This window comes from Blennius ocellaris (genome assembly GCF_963422515.1).
Source record: "Blennius ocellaris genome assembly, chromosome: 5".
NCBI classification, from domain to species: domain Eukaryota; kingdom Metazoa; phylum Chordata; class Actinopteri; order Blenniiformes; family Blenniidae; genus Blennius; species Blennius ocellaris.
Genome location: NC_137654.1, coordinates 24,344,340 through 24,363,711, shown reverse-complemented (window position 1 = coordinate 24,363,711; position 19,372 = coordinate 24,344,340). Strand labels below are relative to the sequence as shown.

Genomic DNA, 19,372 nt, shown 5'->3' with positions numbered 1-19,372 from the left:
TGGCCTGTGACACATCACCATATGTCCATATTCACTCATCTGAACACACAAAGCCCTCTTACTTTGACTTATTCATGTGGGGGTGTTTTTCCCTCAAAATGTGTCTGACTGTAAGTTGCATAGACAGTATTTTGTCAATGTAAGGTTTTGCCTTTCTCACTCAAGAACGAGGGGAAAATCTGATTTAGTTGTTTTGTCCACTTTGGACAGTATTAAAAAAAAATCCATTGAGGCAAACTTAAACTTGGTACAGTTTTTCATTAAGCCAGTGGGGACGGTATTGATTCAAGTCAGTGTAAATTAGGAGGAAAGACTGCAACTATGTGCAAAGTGAAACATGCAATTTCAGGAGCCTTCTTGGGGCCATTAATGAGTTTCTGTCAGGTTTCAGGAGAAATGCTCTGTGACAGCCTTTTGGCTCTGTGAAATGAATTTCCCCCCCCATACTGCTGGAAGGTGATTACAGCTCATTATTACACACTGCATATTATTAGACATGCATCGAAGAGACTCCACCACAAGTTTAAACGTTAAATGAGGACAGACAGACGACTAACATACACATACATGAATGTTGTACCCCCCCCAGTTAAAGTCCATAGACATATAACACCGCCTATTTCAGCTAATGATGCGGAATTCACGGTGAGCCTTTGGTCTTAGTCTCTGCAAAACTGTAGATGTTAACATTTCCTGAGTGTGCAAAACTTGCAACAAAAAATTTCAAAAGAGTCAAAAGCCTCTTTCACACAGAGCGGTGGCTGCTGCACTAATATTGCACCTCTGTCCACGGTGCAACAGATGGTTGTTAGTGTGAATAGGGTAAACCAGGATGTGATGCTTTGTACAAAAGCTTATTGTGTTCAGAAAAGGGAACTAAAAAGCTGATTCTTCCTAATTTAATCTATGAAATGACTCTAAAGACTCACAATGTTCTTTCTTAATGCTCATCACTGGTGTCTTATGAAAAACGTCACTGCTGGTTTCAAAGCTGAAGAAAAGCTCGAAACATGACTGCGTTTGTAATTTGACATTTTCAGCAAGCATCTGACAATGTGCAGAGCTTAAGCTGTCTTCTCCCTAAGAGTCATAATAGCCGTCCATCTTCTATACTGTCTCATCAAACTAAAAGCTGCAGAGAGCTGGAGCCTATAGACTATAGGCAGGACACGATGGACTGGTTCTTTGTATCGCAGGGCTGTGGGAAGAAACCAGGGTGACCAGAGAAAAGTCACACATGCATGGGGGAACACGCAAATTCACAGAAAATCAGTTTGAACAAGATTTGATCAAATCCTTCAATTTAGTTGACATTATCATTCATTGTAGTCATAGGTTAAATGATCCTTTTCTTTACTTTTTAATGTCTCTTTAATAGTATTTTTTTTTTTTTTTTACATTTGACCTGAATTAAAACATGTTGAAAGCTTAAATATATTTAACATTTGTATGTATTATGTAACCAAAAAAAGTCACTGATATCTATTAAAAGTATGTGTGTTTCAGCGAAGACACGCAGGCAGCGAATAGAATAAATCGCAAGTAACCTTCACAACAACAAAAGAATAGCATATGCACACGACACAACAAAACCTCAAAGTCATAAGTTGCGGATAAAACACCTGTTTTGTCCCGGTTATTACGAAATGCACTCTGGTAACGCTTTGTTTCGGAATTGAAGGCACCATTCATGCTACACGGCCCACACTCAAGTGAGTAAAATTATGGAAAGCAGCCATTCAACCAGAGGCCTCGCCTCTCTGTTGTCGTGAGAGAAGCTCTGCTGCAGTCTTGGGGAGGCTGAGAGACGCTGAGGAGAACTTTCTGTCCTCAGGCTCTCACACTCCACAGCCGAGGCCTTCATTAGAGCCACACTAACAGGTCTGGTTTATTAAAATCGATGTGTTTCCAGTCCCTTTGTCCCACATTGGTCACTGTTTTTGCTCTAATTGCTGTGCAGCGAATCCTGCATCCCTTTTAGTTCATGTTTAAATATCACGTCCACTGTCGCCTCGGTCGTGCTCATTACGTCCAGCCTCATTCTTCATTCGGTGCTACTGTTTAACACTCCACTAGTGCCTTGGAAAGTATATAATATCTCTCACTTTGGAAGCAGATGCAACTGACAAATGAAGACGGATAGACGCAGCAGTCACAGTTGACACATGATGATTTAATCCTAGTTAACCCTGTTGTCTGCCACTTAAAGTGCCCCCAGATATGAGAAGGCCTCTGCCCTCGTGACTCTGCCCAGAGCTGTTTACCCCTCGATGTTTACTCAACTGTGCAATGTGACAAGAGGGCGGTACATGCTGGAGCTCCAGCGCAGCTAGCTGCTGCTGACGATGAGGCTGCTGTTGTTTCCGCGTGGCCTCCCTGCCTGCCTGGCATTTCCCTTGCAGCAGAGAGCAAGCGTGGGCTCCTCGCACGCCTGGCACACGAAGGCCGGCAGGAGATTTGTAGGCGACAGTGATGATTGAGACTTTGCGAGAAAAGGAAGGCAGAGGAGGTGTAACGTTCCATATGGATCTGCAGCATCAAGATCTGGTGCATGGGAGGAGGAGAAGTTGGCAGGGGGGGGTGGGGGGGGGGGGGGGGGGGGGGGGGGGGGTGAGGCAACGCTGAGATTAATGCCACACATCACAATTTGCAGTGCAAGTACTTTTAAGCTGCCATATTTAATCTATTGTAATTGTATTATAAAAATGAACAGTATAGCTGCTCACACAGAGTTGGCTGATGGTGGATGTCTTAGTCCTCCAAGTGGCTATTTACCAGCTACTTTGCACATTTAAATGAGAACAAGAGCTGGTCTGCTAACTACTACAGCTTCCACAGAAAATTGAATGACTCTGAATGAATGTGAACCACCAATTCCAAGACATTTATGCCCCCCCCCCCCATTCCAATTCACAAGACCATTTCCATTATTCACTGCCTGTGCTCCAGTGGAAAGTGAGAGTCTCCTTTTTTTCCTCTTCTCAGTAGCTATTTAAAGTAGCCTTTCAACAAAAGTCTCCCTCTCTCGTCATTTCTGGGGAGAGCAGACAGAGGTGGGAGACTTACAGGGAGACTTTCCCTCAGGGCCTTATTTCTGTTCAGTGTGTTGTATCTCCACCGCAGTCCATCCACCGCAGAGACCAGGGATCGCATTAAAACAACAATTAGTTGTCCTCCGAGACAGACAGCAGCCCGGCGGGCTTGGCTGTCTCAAGCTGATCAGCCATTACGTTGTTTTGCTGAGAATCTGCTGTTTTTCCCAGACAGGCTCTTTCCTCAATTCTCCACTGATTTGGATCCCACTGTGCTTTGTATATCTAAATGATAATGTAGAGTTAGGGGCATTTTCTGGTGTCATCTGATTAGTTTCAGTTATAACTGTTGTGCATGTTATTACACTTGATTCATTGGTGGGTAAATTTGCCTGTTTAATGCTAAATTACGAAAACGAAAGTGAGCAGATTACCATTTTCCAGAGACGGGGCTTCTCATTAAGTTTCAATTCAAAATATGATGAAGTTCATGATCAAACTGTTAAAACTACTCAAAATGTACATTTTAAAGCTGGATTATGATCCATGCGGTATGTTACGAATTGAACTTCTGACTTGATTTATTCTATTTTGCACTCCAGGGTTTTAAGCAGTAAACAGCTGCTTTGTGTTCCCTCAGGCAAAAACATTTTCTCATGTTTGCTTTTATGCTTAAACCCCAAGAAATATAAAAAAAATTTCATATAAGATTAAAAAATGTATTCCAAAGTTTCGATTTCATTTTTTGACAAATATCAAAACTATATTGATTGTGATATGGGCATATTTTGTTAATTACTTTATTGATAGTTTCAATTTGTTGAATTTTGATTTTATGAAATTATGTGCTGTATTGTGATCACTTACATCATTGGCTAACTACAGAAATCCAGATAATGTTTGAATAATGTACCTATAAATGGTCTCCATGATTTAATTGCAGCACTGCATGCTCTAGTATTAACTCTCTAGTAATGTGATTTATAGTTATGATGGTGTATTTATTGAAAGCTGGAGCTGTGATTGAGTGTTCTGGGGTTGTTGTATTCCTCGGGTGAAAGGTAAAAGCAGTTTCTTTTTTTCCATCCCCGAACAATATTGTGCACCCACACGAGCTTATAAAGACTCAATCCACCTCTTTTCGCCTGCTGGGCACTGCAGCCCTCTTTTCTTAAGGCCTGCCTTGATTTAACCCACATTTCAAATTCACTCGGTCATGCTGTGATGTTGCTCAGGTCAGCATAGTTCTGATGTTTCGATCTGGGCAGCACTCTGAGGCATATATACCTTAAGTGAATACACACTTCCAGTTTCTTTCATATGATATGCCCTCTCTGCACTCCTTTGGTCTACCGAGGTGCCCCCTCACCGCGCTCCGCGACGCTATCGCCTCTGAAGGTGATAGGTGCTGAGAGCCGGGCGGTGTCTGGGAATAAGATGAGAGAGGAGGAGGACTGTCTCTACTGGCCTGTGAAATATTCATCAAATGAAGCAGGGGTGGGTGGGGAAGTGCGACAGGAGATGGAGTGGAGTCCACAAGGGAAAGCACATCATAGTTCAAGAGGCACGGGGGAGCGCAGCAGGAGCGAGGCAGTCCAGGGAGGGAAGAAACATGGAGGGGAGAGAAATATTTTATTGTGTGGGAGCTGGGTGGTTAAAATCACAAATATGATAGATATAAATTCCCCTTGCAACAGTGGAGTTGCAGTGGAGGTTTCATGAAGCTGGTGATGTGAGTGAGAGAGACCGATGATGGTTTCTTAGAAAATGTGAAATTCTGACATTTAAACTGATTTCAGATAAATATTCATCCTTTTTGCACTCAGGAAAAGTTTGGCCAACAGTTCCTGTACCCATGATTTCTCCTCTGTTGATAATAAAGTTGGGAGGACCTGCCGTCCAAACCGATTAGGTGATTGTTACATGGCCCTGCAGCCTGCGCCACCCTGAGGTGTCATCCACCAGTCAATGCTCTCGACACTATGATCCCAATTTGCATGATCAATTCTGGCTCATTATTCAGACTTTGACCTCCAAACTAGAGCAGTTGAGTTTTCTGGGGATGGTTATGTATTTTCCCCATTGTGAGGTTCACATGACTCCTTCAGAAGTTGATGGTCTTTTACGGAGTCACGTTGTCCCGACTCCTGAAAATTGATCATCCCAAATTATCCAAACTTTTCGACAGGCTGGCTTGTTTGCGGGACCTCCGTCAAATGTGAGGGCAAAGCAAAAATGATCCCCCAAACAAGCTGCCAAGACGCGCTGGGAAATCTTGAAGCCTTTTTGCTTTGCTCGTGATGAGTCCATGTGGATGGATTTATTGCCTTGACATTTCCTGCAGGCACTTATCTCCTGGGGATGAATCCTGATAAGTTTCGTCTCCCTCAAGCAGTTCATAGGTGTGATTGATGGCATGAGTTAAATTCCAGGCAATAGCAATTTAGAAATAGCAATGGATTTTCTGGATTTATGTCTTTCCGACAATAATTACTATTTACTTTGGTTTCTTTGGTTTCGTATAATCAATCTCTAACATTGTGTTCTGGTATAATACAGAGAAAATGTTGGTCTAGACTGATATTTCTGAGTGTACCATATGAAAACTTGAACAGTTAGAAGGTCTGCACACACAACTGTGAGACTTCATGGAGAAAGGCACGAGCACTGTTTTTGTGGCAAAATTTCAATTCAAAGTAAATTTTATTTGGGGTTTTTTCATGTAAAAACAACAGAAAAACTGCACTTTTCTAAAGTAATTTTGAAATCCAGCGTACCTGATTACTATGGTGCATACAATTTTATTTGATTAGAGCACTAAAATAAAATTAATGGCATTGACAAAGCTTTGAAAAAAGACCAGAGAAATGCATACATTAAAAAAACCAAAATCAACAAAAGCAGGGTTCAATGCCTTTCTGAGTGGCGTTTGCATGTTCTTTGTGTTCGTGTGAACACGAGGAGTTGTTCCCGAGGAGAGGCTCAAGCTCCTTAACTTTAAGCTGGTGTAGAAGATGGATGAACGAATGGGAAGACAAAACAGAATGCATGAGCGCAGAATTTCAAGGCAATAGATTCATCCAAACATTGTCGACAACAAAAGCTACCCGCTATAAAATCCTGCCTGTATTAAAGAAGATTTCCTCACGGAGGCACTTGTTTGCATAACCAGATCCCATTACGACACCAACAGATGTCTCAGAAATGTTGTAAAGACTAGAAATTTTTTCCTCTCATGTTAATTAGAAGTTCACTAAGGCGAAAGGAAATTAAATTAGTTTGCCGAGTAAGAATATTTAAAATCTGCGGTGAGTTTGAAATGTGATGCGACTGGATCAGAGTAGTTTCAGTAGCTGTGTACTCTAGATATTTCAGTCGAGTTAAATGTGGCGGCCAGACTGCACTGAGACTCTTGGTGATGTGTCTGAACATACAAAGAAAACTGCAATTTGCTTGTTGTAGATTTGCACTTTCTGACCTTTTCTTTAAAAAATAAATAAAATAAATAAATAATAGAACATTGCATCTATTCATGCAGTTGGTGTTTTTATTAGTCCAAGAGAGTCTTTGGTCTGTTTCTCTCTAATTGCCAAAAAGAAAACTCTTTCTACTCATTCTCCCTGGAGGATGAGGAGGCCTGCGGTTTTTCTCTACCTGTACGTGTTTGCCTCCCATCCTTACTCTTTTATTTTGATAACCACTGACTCTGGGTTTGATTCCATATTCTGGGCATCATTATGGCACACGCACACACACACACACAAACGCACACTCCAACATGCCTCTGGCTTTCAATCCCCTGCCTATACTTTATTTTCCCTTTTGAGTGGCTCTCTGTTGCACCCCAGGCTGGTTATTACCGTGGTGAGTCAGCTATTCATTGAGATCCTTCCAGAGAGGCGGGATAGGGAGAGAGAGAGAGAGAGAGAGAGAGAGAGTGGGGTTTAGCGCTGATAGCTTTTATCTTTGAATTATTTTAACCTTTGTGTGGCTAACATGAGTGATCAGACTCTAAGATCGCCCATCGCTGAGCGTGTAAACCGCAATCAATCATCCTCACAGGAGGCTGCGTTCTTTGTTGTGTTCGTTGGCACACGCAGAGATCTGTCTGAATAATCATGTGTGTGGGCTTCTGCGTTTCAAGTGGAATGCGTATCTCAACAAAGTCCAATAGAAAATGGATTACCATGAAATATATTTCTGACTTTTTGAGAAGTGGCAAAATTGTTACGGCTTGTTGAGACCAAAGAGGATGACGTTCAAATGAAATGTGTTGTGAGAGTGTGAGTATGAACAAAACTAGGCTGTAAAATTGGATTGGTTTGTGCTGAAGGCATGAGAGCATGAAGGCACACGACATCCCCAACAGTCATTATAGTCCTGCTTAGACGCTTGTTAGCACCTATCTTTTTATATACAAGCTATTAAAGCTTTGAAAGTAACAAGTAGGCTATTTAGTGACATATTTTATTTTTATAATAAAAATTCAAATCAAATGGGATTGAGGGAGCAACAGACTTTAGATAGATAGATAGATAGATAGATAGATAGATAGATAGATAGATAGATAGATAGATAGATAGATAGATAGATAGATAGATAGATAGATAGATAGATAGATAGATAGATAGATAGATAGATAGATAGATAGATAGATAGATAAAGAGAAAATCATTGTTGCTACATACATGTATGAGGCAAATAATGTACATAACAGCATGTGACGAGACAAATCTTAAATATTTATTAGATATGACTTATACTGTTGTCCTGCACTGACAACACAGTGTTTTGTTGTCACATCATAGTATAGCATATACATGTAACAGTGGTAACAAAACACAGTGCTTCCAGAACTGTGGAAGATTTTGTGAGTTATAATGAGTTTAAATGTCAGTCGGCCTCCTGCCTTCAAAGATGTTAATGCATTCAGCCACAAGGGCAAAGATTAAACAAACTTTCGTCTGGTTTCAAATATAAAGATGTTAAATTAAATTCATTCTTGCCAGTCTCAACTGTTCAGACTGCGGACGGGGTAATGTTTAGAAATTAAATATGCACAACCCACCCAGGTATTGTGGCTGACCATGCCAGTGCCTTTGTGGCTACAGTTTACCCATTTTCTGATGGCTACTTGCAGCAGGAAAACACACCGGTTCACAAAGTGGATTAAGTGACTGCATAATATCAAATGATGAGCTCACTTTCCTCAAATAGCCTGTTGCCAAGTCCAACAGATCCAGAAGTTCTCCAATGTGAGCTATTGGACCTGTTTGGGCACCGGAGATAGGGAGGGGCACAATGATTTGTCTGTTCCCAAATTATCCCGAAAAATTAGAAGGATACACTTTCTACAATCTAGGAAAGATGCAGGTTGAGATGCATTGAAAAAGAACATCATAACTCAACCGGAGATAAATCTGTGACAAACATTATGATGCTGTATCATATCATGGACCAAAATCTAGGAGACATGTTTCAAGTACATTTTTTAATCCATCCCATAAAGAATGGAGTCCAAGCAGCTTCTGACAAGTTGTACCAAATGCTTTGGCCAGTGAATGTAGGCATACTGATGTCCCAGTAAATTTTTAATGGCACTGCTTCTTGTAAGTTTATGTTTCTGCCAGCAGCAAACCGCTTGCTGCCCTTTCTGTCCTGAGTAAATTAGCAAAGATTAACATGCTGAATTAGGATGCTAAAAATAGTCAAACTTGCAAATGTTATATTAAACTTCAAGATTTCGGCATCAAAATAGAAGAAATATTCAGCTTGAAGCCCCAGCGCGGTCTCATAGAGCCATGAGCATGGCTCATTCTCCTATTAATGTGAATAGTTTTATATTTCTATATAAGTTAATCCATGCGTGAAGGGAAGCAGCATAGTGTGAAATTTCCCAGTTTTTCCAGGTCAGCTGAATTCCTCATCAGATTTCAGTCCTGAGTTATGCAACATGCACAATAGGATGCAATAACTGCTGAATGCTGTTATTTTATATCATTTATTTATTTATCTATTTCTGCCATTGCTGGTCACTGCAGGCTGCTGCCTGCTCACTGTTGCATTTAAATAGCGTTCTTCCCAGTGGCGGCTGTTTAAGCATACAGATAATAACAGGGAAAGTGTTTGCACTTTACCATGACAGCTTTAAAGTCTCTAAAAACATCCCCATAAAACAACAGAGCACTAATGGATTGAACTTTGCCTGCAGAGACATCTTTTTGCTGCTCACATATTGCAAGACAGCATTAAGACCTTGCTAAATGGATGGCAAAGTGCAGCGTGGATTTGTGATTTAGAGATTCTTTCTGTAGTGGTTATAGGAACAGATATACATAATTGTTTGCATAATGATTAATTACAACAGAGCTCTGGTGAGTGCTTTTCAATAGACGGCAAATTGTGTGAGAGCGACAGTTTTATTGATCACAGAGCTCTGAAGATTACAATGGGTATAAACCGTGGACGTTGAGCAATGCATTGAATTCTGTGGATTGATTTGTTGTTGGACCTATCGCTAAATTATGGCAGTAAAATAGTGTGAAAAGAGCCCGCGAGTTAGAATTCACGTCAGAATTCCCAGCTCATCTTCCCTTATGCTCTGTGTGTGAATTCTGCGAGAGGAAGTCTTTTTCATACGTGCGCAATCATTTATTTATTCATCATAACAAGCCACGGCGGCGTACATACTTCACACACACTGTGCATTATAGATGTGTCATGTTTCTTTATTCTTATCTCTTCCGTCACCGCAAAAAAATTAATAAACCTCGAAGTAAGAGGAAAGGAACAAGTGTTACCTGACATCAACCAAACGTATGTGTATTGATCAAGTTGCTGGTGAACATCATGCAGCTGTCACACACATGGATTTAACATTTATGTATTAATTTAGTTATTTATGAAAGCAGCGGCTGTGTGAGCCGACACGTTTAAGCTTTTATTGGGCGAGAAAGGGCAGTGCTTTTCTGCTCTTACAGATGTCTAACGAGGCATCATGGTTCACAGACAGAGGGATCAATAAGTGTGAATGAATGTGCAGTGAGGCCAGCAGCAGCAGCAGCGGGCATCCAGCACAGACTAAAGAGCTGAGTTTACTGGATGATTTTTGTCAATCTGTCTACTACTCCAAGCAGAAACATTGACAGTTGTTGAGGAAAAGATGCGGCGGAACAAACATTCACGATCCCAAGATGCTTTTGGAGACCTATGTTTTTTTAATCCTGATGATTTTAACATTTTTGGTTGAATATTTGATCGAATTCGGGCCTGCATAGAGGAGCATTGCCTCACCATGGGAATATCCCAAGTTTGAGTCCATGCTCGAGGGCATTTTTGTGTGATGTTATTTATGTGCATGGTATCTTCTGGATACGCCAGTTTTCTCCTACAGTTCAATAAAACATGCATCGGTGCCCTAAATCTTCCCCAATGTGTGTGCACGGGAGTGTTTGTGACTGTTTGCCCTCTGGCAGACTGGTGATCGGTCCAGGATGAATCCTGCCTTCACCCAAAGTTTACTTGGATCAGCTTCGGTGATCTGCAACTCTAAGTTTGAGAAAGAAGTATGGCAAATAGATGGGTTGCCCTGAACATTTGGTAAGCAAATTAGGCTGAAACACAAGAAGGATGTTCGGTACAAACTTGAGAGAGAAAAAGTAAATATCTGGCATTTGTGCAAATCTCTCAGACTGAAAGACATCCTTTATAAAAGCTTTACAAATGTAAAGCTTTTATAAAGGATTTATAAAAGCAGATTCCCTTTTTATGTGGTATAAAAGAGGGAATCTGCTTCTTCTATCTCAAATACAAGGAAACCCTACAATCCGAGTTCATTTGAATCACAGTTAAATGAAAATGTTTTTACTTTCTATGATTGTATAGTAATGTTAGACATTCAAGCTACAACTGTTGATATTTTTTTATAACAATCTAGAATTGCTGCGCTAGTATTACTCATGTTATGAAATCCAATGAAAACACAGCAGTACTCCCTAGTTGTTCATTTACACATCTCTCTGCCCACAAACACTTAATTATCTGGGTATTTACATGTAAAGTGCAGCTCGATCAAAACAAACTCTGGTGGTAATTTTTCTGTGAATGCAGTTTATTTGTGGAGGTCTGAACTCTGTCAAACGAGTCCCAATGTGCAGCAAACAACCTGTGAGTGCGACACAGACCAAAGATCTCTGAACAGACCAAACACAGGGGGTGTGACAGGTGATCCTGACAGGTCTCCTTGCTATTTCGCTCCTGATTTTTCTCCTTTTGACATTTTAGAAGCAATCATTGAGCTCTCAGCTGGTAAAAAAATACCACCTCAATAACATCTTAAATGCAGAGAGCTGCACAAACAGCGTTGCTATGGAAGTTATCAAAGTAGTGTTGGGTGATGAAAATTGTATAGCATGCCTTGTGATCACAGCGTTTGAAATGCTCCTGATACTTTTTTTATTCTGTTTAGGACCTGAAGGGAAAAAATAAACGCCGTCTGTAGTGAAAGATGCTACTTGACTTCAGTTGTCTCTTCAGTTTTTAACCTGTGCTTACACAAGACCAAACAACATTTTTATTTGTCGTCTATGCTGTGCTTTCAGGTGGTGAACATGACAAATATTACATACTAGCAGAGAGCAGGGGACTTTTTTCCACCTTAACATACAGTTCTACTCCTTTGTTTTCCCACTAGTGGCTTTAGGGTAATTAAAATCCTCTTACTCCTCACTGTGTAACAGCTTTAGCTTGTACCGACTCTTCATTAAATCTACATGGTTATTACACCTAGAGAAAAACTCACAGACAAGCCATATACAGATTAATGTCCTTTTTTTCTGCTCTTATTTACATTTTCTGCACTTCAGTGCCTTGTTCTGGGTTTAAAATTGTATCTTTAATTAAAAAAAAAAATAAAAATGTTACAAATATAATATTTATGCATTCTATGTTATCGAGGCTTCAGCGTAACCTGCATCTTTCCACTTTGTATAACAAATGCATAGTCGTCCACCTACTATCGTATTCTCTCTACAATCTGGTACAGTGGTGCCCAACCATTTTTCCTTGGAGCTCCACCAGGTTACCTCAAAGAAAGATTGTGAAACCCACCTCCAGTGCCCTCATTCAGCATCCAGAAGTCCAAACAATACAGCCTCAAAACTGAGATCAGGCTTTACAACAGCAAAGTTAATGCTTGTTCTGGTCTTTTATGTGGCTCTGAGTGCTGGAGAGTAAAGAAAGGCGACATGAGAAAGGCTGATGTCTTTCTTAACATGTTGATGAAGCAGAGTTTCTGCTCTGTTTCCTGTTTTATTGTACTTTCGTCTTTTGGATAATTATTTATTACTTTGTTAATGGATCTTCATCTCAGTGGGACTTCCTGGTAAAGTGCATCCTGACAATGGGAGAAGGTCGGGTGCGTTCTTGACAGACTATCGTAGTTTCTGATTAAATAACAGTGAAAGATCTCACCCCCCAAAAAAGTGGGTTCAATGGTATTTTCTTTCTTTCTTTCTTTCTTTCTTTCTTTTCTTTTCAAATGTCAATCAATGAGTCTAAATGTCTACACACCTTACTACCTCTTTTCTTTAAGTGCACAATGGGTTTTGGTTTTTTTTTTTGGGGGGGGGGTTCCGTTCCTACATTGAAATCTGCTTCAGCAACCAGCAGCAGTCCCTCGCTGACTTTACATGATAGATGGCCTAAATGTTTAAGCTGCCTTTGGCAAGAGCCCAACTCCTCGACAATTACTTGGTTGGTTTGTCCTTTCAAATCATAGATATGTCGTTCTCTGCCATAATGTTAAACAATAGCCTTCTCCACGCTGTAGTGGCTACACTCCCTCTCCTCCTCGCTCTCTTTCACTTTGCATCCCTGCGCTCCATCGCTCCCCGTTCTTCTTCTTTCCCTCCTCGTCCTTCCTGCATGGATGATGTGACTCATACAACACTAAACACCCTAATGCAAGATTAACTCGTTGCCAAAGAAAACCCGGCATTGTTGCCTTTCTTGTCTTTTTATCGCCGCCTGCTCAAGGTTGTTTAGACGTGTCATATGAGCCTTTGCTGATTTCTCATAGAGGTTCAAGCTCACATCTGTTTATCCACTTTCCTGTAAATTAAGGCGGCATTCAACTTGGCTGGGATGCTTGGTCTCCATGGTAACATGAGACTCATTATAAGTACCATAAAGAGCATGTGAGGGAACGTTAAATCGCCCGTCTCCATCACCTCGCTGGGAGGATTGTGTAATTCAGATACCCACAAGAATACCTCCTATTGTCCCTTGTTCCCCTGGACTCTCTCTCTCTCTCTCTCTCTCTCTCTTTCTCTCTCTCGCTCTCTCTCTCTCTCTCCTCTGATAATATATGTCACAAAAGCAGAATCATGCACATTCACATTAGAAACTGAGTCACACACTGACCCCCAGTGGAAAAGCATTGTTATGTCCTCCAACATGATCTCAAACTCTTCAGGAATGTGTCCACAGACTGGAGATTTACTGAACTAAACACAAAAGACCAGTATCACAAATGTCCCGATCATTGATATTGTTAACAATTCTATTTGATCATTCATGAAAATCTGATAATTTTTGGAACTAAAAACTTAATAATGGACCAAACTTAGCATACACACACAACCAGCAAAACAATATAAGCTCATCCCACCTGTTTTTGCGTATTTTTTCACTGGTTTCCTATGTTTTACCATATAAGATGGATTCAAGCCAATCACTGGTGCTTCTTAAAGTGTCCTTGTCCGTCCTTCTATTACACAAATAAACTCACAAAATTCGATTTCCTTGGGCAGAAATCTTTTATCTGTCTCAGGTGACAGAGCGTTTGCTGTCGAGCCCTGAAGCTTTGTGATAATGCCTGGGGAAATCAGGTTAGCTGAGCCAGTGACATCTTTAAAGTTTTCCCTTAAAACATTTTAAGGTTTTATCAGAGCACTTTGTCTAGTGTCTACAACTTTCACTCATTTTATCTTATTTTTATTGTGTTGCTAGTTCTCTTTGTTTTACTCCAGTGCTATATGAAGGACTTTGAAGTCCTATTAAGTGCATTTGAATAAAAACTATAGTTGAGATTTTGAAGTATTATGAGGTATCTTGCAAAGAAAACTTTGTCTACACTGTCGTTTATTTTTTACTATTAGTTATTGTGCGTTATATGTTACATGTGTGTACAAATGTTGCTGTGAAACACTGGACAAACTGGATGGATCCATCCATCCATCTTCTCTACCGCTTATTTAAAATCACAGTCTTGAGCTCTGGAGCCGGTCCCAGATGACTGTGGGCAAATTGAAGTTAAAACTTGACAGGAAGCCAGTCCATCACAGGGCAAACACAGAGAAAGACAATAAAACACACTCCCGCTAACACCTACAGGCATTAGTAAATGGCAGTCTACATTTTTATGTTGGTTTAGCGACACTTATGCTATAATCTTATATGATGTTCCAAATATTTTCTTTTTTTTTTGTGAATATACAATAACTTTCATTGTTCTTAGTACAATGCAGTATCCTGGCTGTTCAAGGTCGACACAGGTGGTGTTAATTAAACTTGCATGAAGTGAAAATCTATTTATGACTTTACTGTTCCAACTATAGACGCTAATTACATCTTGAAATACACTGATGATTTTTGTCCCGTCTCCTGGTGAAGATGCTTTAATCACTGTAAGAGAGGGATGGATTCGGTCCTTAGGAATGAGTCAACGCAGTGGGGATGGACGGGCAGTGGCAAATGGCACACTGGACACTGGCGAAACCTTGTTTCTAAACGTATCTGAAATGAACATCAATTCCCTGTGTCTCTCAGGTGTTCACTCGCTACGGAAAGTGTTACACATTTAACGCTGGCGGTGATGGACAGACTCCCCTCATCACCACAAAGGGCGGGATGGGTAATGGCCTCGAGCTCATGCTGGACATCCAGCAGGACGAATACCTGCCCGTGTGGGGAGAAACAGGTGAGAGGAAGTGCTACTTCTGTGTCACTCTTGAAGTGTGTGATTTGGTTGGTGTGCAGGTGTATGTGGCTTTAATACAGAGACAACTGCAATCACTAGATGAATACCTTTTTGCCTTTTCGTGTCTCACTTCCCACAGATGAGACTTCGTTTGAGGCCGGAATCAAAGTTCAAATCCACAGTCAGGACGAGCCGTCGTTCATCGACCAGCTCGGGTTCGGCGTGGCACCCGGGTTTCAAACGTTCGTTTCCTGCCAGGAACAGAGGGTACAAACTGATGCATGTCTGACTAAACTTACTTGTTTGCATTGTTCTTACTGATCAGCATCATCGCTCATTACTACTTTAAACACGTCAAAGTGCTGCTCTGACCAAAAGAGGTCGCCACAAAATGTCTATGGTACGAATACAAAATCATAATCTGCTTACTTAATGTAAAACTTATCGTTGTTAATGCAGCCACATTGATATATAATTATCACTGGGGCCAATGAACAGCTAGAAACAAAATATACACTATGTTTTTAGTTACAACACATTATACAGCCTAATGCCACGAAATATAAATCATATGGGATTTTAAAGTAAGCTATTAACAAATTTGTGTGACTGAAATGAGCGAATTTTACTTAAGAACTGAGTAAGCACCAAATAAGTGTTTCTCATCTGTTGAATAGGTTCCTCACCATCATCTTCATGAGAAACATAAGAAAATGTGAATACACTTGAAATGTTTGAGCTTGTTTTGTTTTTGTTTGGGTTTTTTTTTTGGGGGGGGGAAGGGGTGGTTCTTTAAGCAAAAACACAAACAAATGTCAATTCTTCAGCCGAGTTCGTTAATATTTTACACTTTTTTTCTGCTTCAAGCAAAAGCAAAGTGAACATATTTGCCTTTTGACAGTCAGCTGGGCCAAAATCCCACATTTAAGGAATCACAAAGAAGTTTGTTGTCAAACAGGCGTCAACACAAACAACAATAAAAACGGTGAGTCAGATAATAAGAGCTGCACCTCAGTCGGTGAGAGGTGAACCAGATGGTTGGTCTGTGTATTGTGACAGCACGCAGTTTGAATAATGATTTGACAAACGTGACAACCTGGAGCTACGTTAAAATATCCTCCTCGAGGTTGACAATTTAGGAATGACCAGTCATGTTTGTGTGATCGTTCCAGCTGATTTACCTCCCCCCACCCTGGGGAGACTGTAAGGTGACGCCCATGGACTCGGACTTCTTTGACAGTTACAGCATCACAGCCTGTCGCATCGACTGTGAAACCCGTTACCTGGTGGACAACTGCAACTGCCGCATGGTGCACATGCCCGGTAATTTAGTGCGCTTTCTCTGTGTTGTGTCAGAGTTACATCAATCACTCTCTGCAGTAGAAAAATTGCCAAATACTCTTTAGAGGTGGGGTGGGGGGGGAGAAAAAAAGGAAAAGAAAAAAAAACCCCGCATTGACGTGAGTGCGTGTTGTTTCGGCTGTAGGCGATGCCCCCTACTGCACCCCAGAGCTGTACAAAGAATGTGCTGACCCAGCTCTCGGTAAGAAAGAAGCATTATTCTCCTTTGAATCTTTAAAGATCACACACCCACACATACAGTTGTGTCGGTACGTTGACTCACATTCATTACATACATCCTCAACACTAAAAATTTAAGAGCTCAATGCATCCCCGAACAGAGGCAGTGTTCAAAAAGATTTCGACACCCGCAGCTGTGTTCTACTGTCAAGCTGTGCCCCGGTTTCCTTCTCTGCAGACTTCCTGGTGGAAAGAGACAACGATTTCTGTGTGTGCGAGACGCCGTGCAACATGACCAGATACAGCAAAGAGCTGTCCTTCGTGAAGATCCCCAGCAAGGCCTCCGCCAAATATCTTGCAAAGAAATACAACAAGTCTGAGCAGTACATCAAGTGAGCATCGGCGATACATGTTTCTGTGTCGACAGCTCTGACATCAATGATTAGTTCACTCCTCTCGTTTTCATTTGCATTTAATATTCTGGTTCGGATTGTTGTTGTTTTTCCCTACTGCATGACAGAACAGTGATTATTGTTTCTGAATTCACTAAACTGAGTCTAGCTGTGCTAATAATACTCACTTGAGTCACTTTATCCACATTGACCCATCAAGATGTGGATCGGCACACATGCAGTTCTCTTCAGAGTTAATTAATGCATTTTAGACAATGTCCTCTTTTTGGAGACATTTGCTCGCTGACATGCAGTGTGGGGACAGTCATCACAACTGCTGTTTTGCATTGCTGTGATGGAAAGTCGAGGTTGTATGTTGCAAACTGTATCTTCAAGAGCCGACGTTTAACATTCGTAAAGGGACTCGGTACAATATCTGACAGTGTTGTGTCTCATGGATGGAGTTTGTTTGAAAGAAACACTGGAGGTCAAAGCAGAAGCACAAAAAAGTAAATGAACAAACAAGGAAATGGTTGTCTGCTTGTTTTGGGGTTTATTGCGCAGAGCTAAGGGTTCGTCTGGATGACTACATTTTATGCAAGAATATTTGTTTTTGCATCCACAGAGAGAATATCCTGGTGTTGGACATCTTCTTTGAAGCGCTCAACTATGAAACCATTGAGCAGAAGAAAGCGTATGAAGTGGCCGGACTTTTAGGTGCAGCTTCATTTAGTTTAAACACTGCAGATGGGTTTTGGTCAACACTGCATATAACGCTCATTTCTATGTTTTCTCTTGTTTTATTCCAGGTGATATTGGAGGTCAGATGGGACTTTTTATTGGGGCAAGCATCCTGACGATTCTGGAGATATTTGACTACCTTTACGAGGTGAGAGACAAACACTGCACCTTCACTGTTCTTTCAACAGCACAGGTTGTTTTGGCTTTTGGCTAAAATTGAAAGATTTGGCCACTTTTAGTTGGATTTTTAGTTTTTAGTTATGGATTTCAAATTGGGATATGTTGTGTTACGTTTCTTACAAAGTCTTTCGGTGTGAAATGCATGATGGATTACTGACTGTCTCTGGGGTTTTTTTCATATGTATTTTATATGAATGATGTAAATCTAACTTCCAACTATAGTTTTTTTCTGATATAGTCAGCTTTAAAAATGGCTTTTGTTCATGATCGATGTTGAATATAAGTCCGCAATTGAGGCAGATTGTTTTTTTGTTTTTTTTTTAGAAATACTAATAATAATTTCACATCATTTTGAATATGGAGGAAATTTCTAAAGGGTCACTCCATCGGCGTTGTTCTATAATCCGTTTTTTTATCCTGTCAGGTGATAAAATACAAACTGTGTCGCTGCTCTGATAAGAAGCACAAGCACAACAACAACAACGACCAGGGGACGGTGCTGAGCTTGGACGACGTCAAGTGTCACGTCAGTAACTTCCACTAGGCGCCGGCAGATGAGCGAGGAGCCGCAGCTCTTTCTGTTTCTGGAGCGGCCTTTGGACTTCGCTGCAGTTTTGTGGGAACTGTGGGAACGTTGCCGGGTGCAGACTTGTGAGCTGAGCGAAGCTGAGCGAAGCTGAGGTGAACCACAGCTGGAGTGAGTGGACGAGCTTGTGATACAATAAGACGGCGGAAACCAGTGATGGGACTCATCGTGAAGAAAACATTAGAATAACTGCATGGTCATCTGTAAACACCTCTTCAAGACAAAGTGACAGATACAGTGGATAGGGGCATGAACTAAAAGAATTGTATGTGTTCAGTAAATCATTGGAAATACCAGCTGTGACCGTCGTCTCTCAGTTTGACCAAATTTTTACATGGTTTAACTTTTGCCTCTGCTCTGCACATGCTTCTGACATTATTTGTTTTGTCTTTTGTTTTGTTTTTATATTGATCCCTTTTCCACCACTTTTCCATTTTTATTTCCATATTTCCAACCAGTCATCCCTTGTTTAAACTGGGTGCATTCTGCCAGTAAACCGTACTACCTCATCACGCAGGGTGACAGATCAGGAGCCAAGTAACTCACAAATTTAGATGCATAAAAGCTGGATAGAAAAATGAGACATTAAACTGAAGAAAATAAGGTGAACAATCTGCAATAATCTGGGGTGTTTCCACAGAAGACATTTTGAGTCATGGCGCAGAGAAAATTATCCCGTGCTTTTTCATACCAGTGCTTTTATTACAGACTCTTGTGCTCAAGGGGACAAGCAGCTCTGTGGGTTTTTTCAGATTCTAAGTACTAAACAATTTACATTTGAGTAACGTAAATGTCCCTTTTGACTGCAACTATATTCACACATATGAAGAATGAGCATCATTCACAGAGATTAACACATAGATCACTGATATACTGGTATCAGCTGTACTCTGCTTCACTCTATTTGCTTTAGGGGCGAGACGCTTGCCTGGATAATCTT

The 19,372-nt window shown here is 40.8% G+C and overlaps 1 protein-coding gene across 1 annotated transcript in view; it reads left to right on the top strand.

Moving 5' to 3' along the window:
- Positions 1 to 18,390, top strand: part of LOC308130247 (acid-sensing ion channel 1-like) — a gene marked incomplete at both ends in the record, with an annotated part of 57,358 nt that extends 38,968 nt beyond the window's left edge. The window contains 8 exons of the mRNA XM_080496485.1: positions 14,862 to 15,012; positions 15,152 to 15,279; positions 16,185 to 16,335; positions 16,499 to 16,555; positions 16,772 to 16,925; positions 17,551 to 17,642; positions 17,735 to 17,814; positions 18,271 to 18,390. Of these exons, the coding sequence (XP_080352611.1) occupies positions 14,862 to 15,012; positions 15,152 to 15,279; positions 16,185 to 16,335; positions 16,499 to 16,555; positions 16,772 to 16,925; positions 17,551 to 17,642; positions 17,735 to 17,814; positions 18,271 to 18,390 (933 nt within the window). The remainder of the gene's footprint in view (positions 1 to 14,861; positions 15,013 to 15,151; positions 15,280 to 16,184; positions 16,336 to 16,498; positions 16,556 to 16,771; positions 16,926 to 17,550; positions 17,643 to 17,734; positions 17,815 to 18,270) is intronic.
- Positions 18,391 to 19,372: the final 982 nt, after the last annotated feature.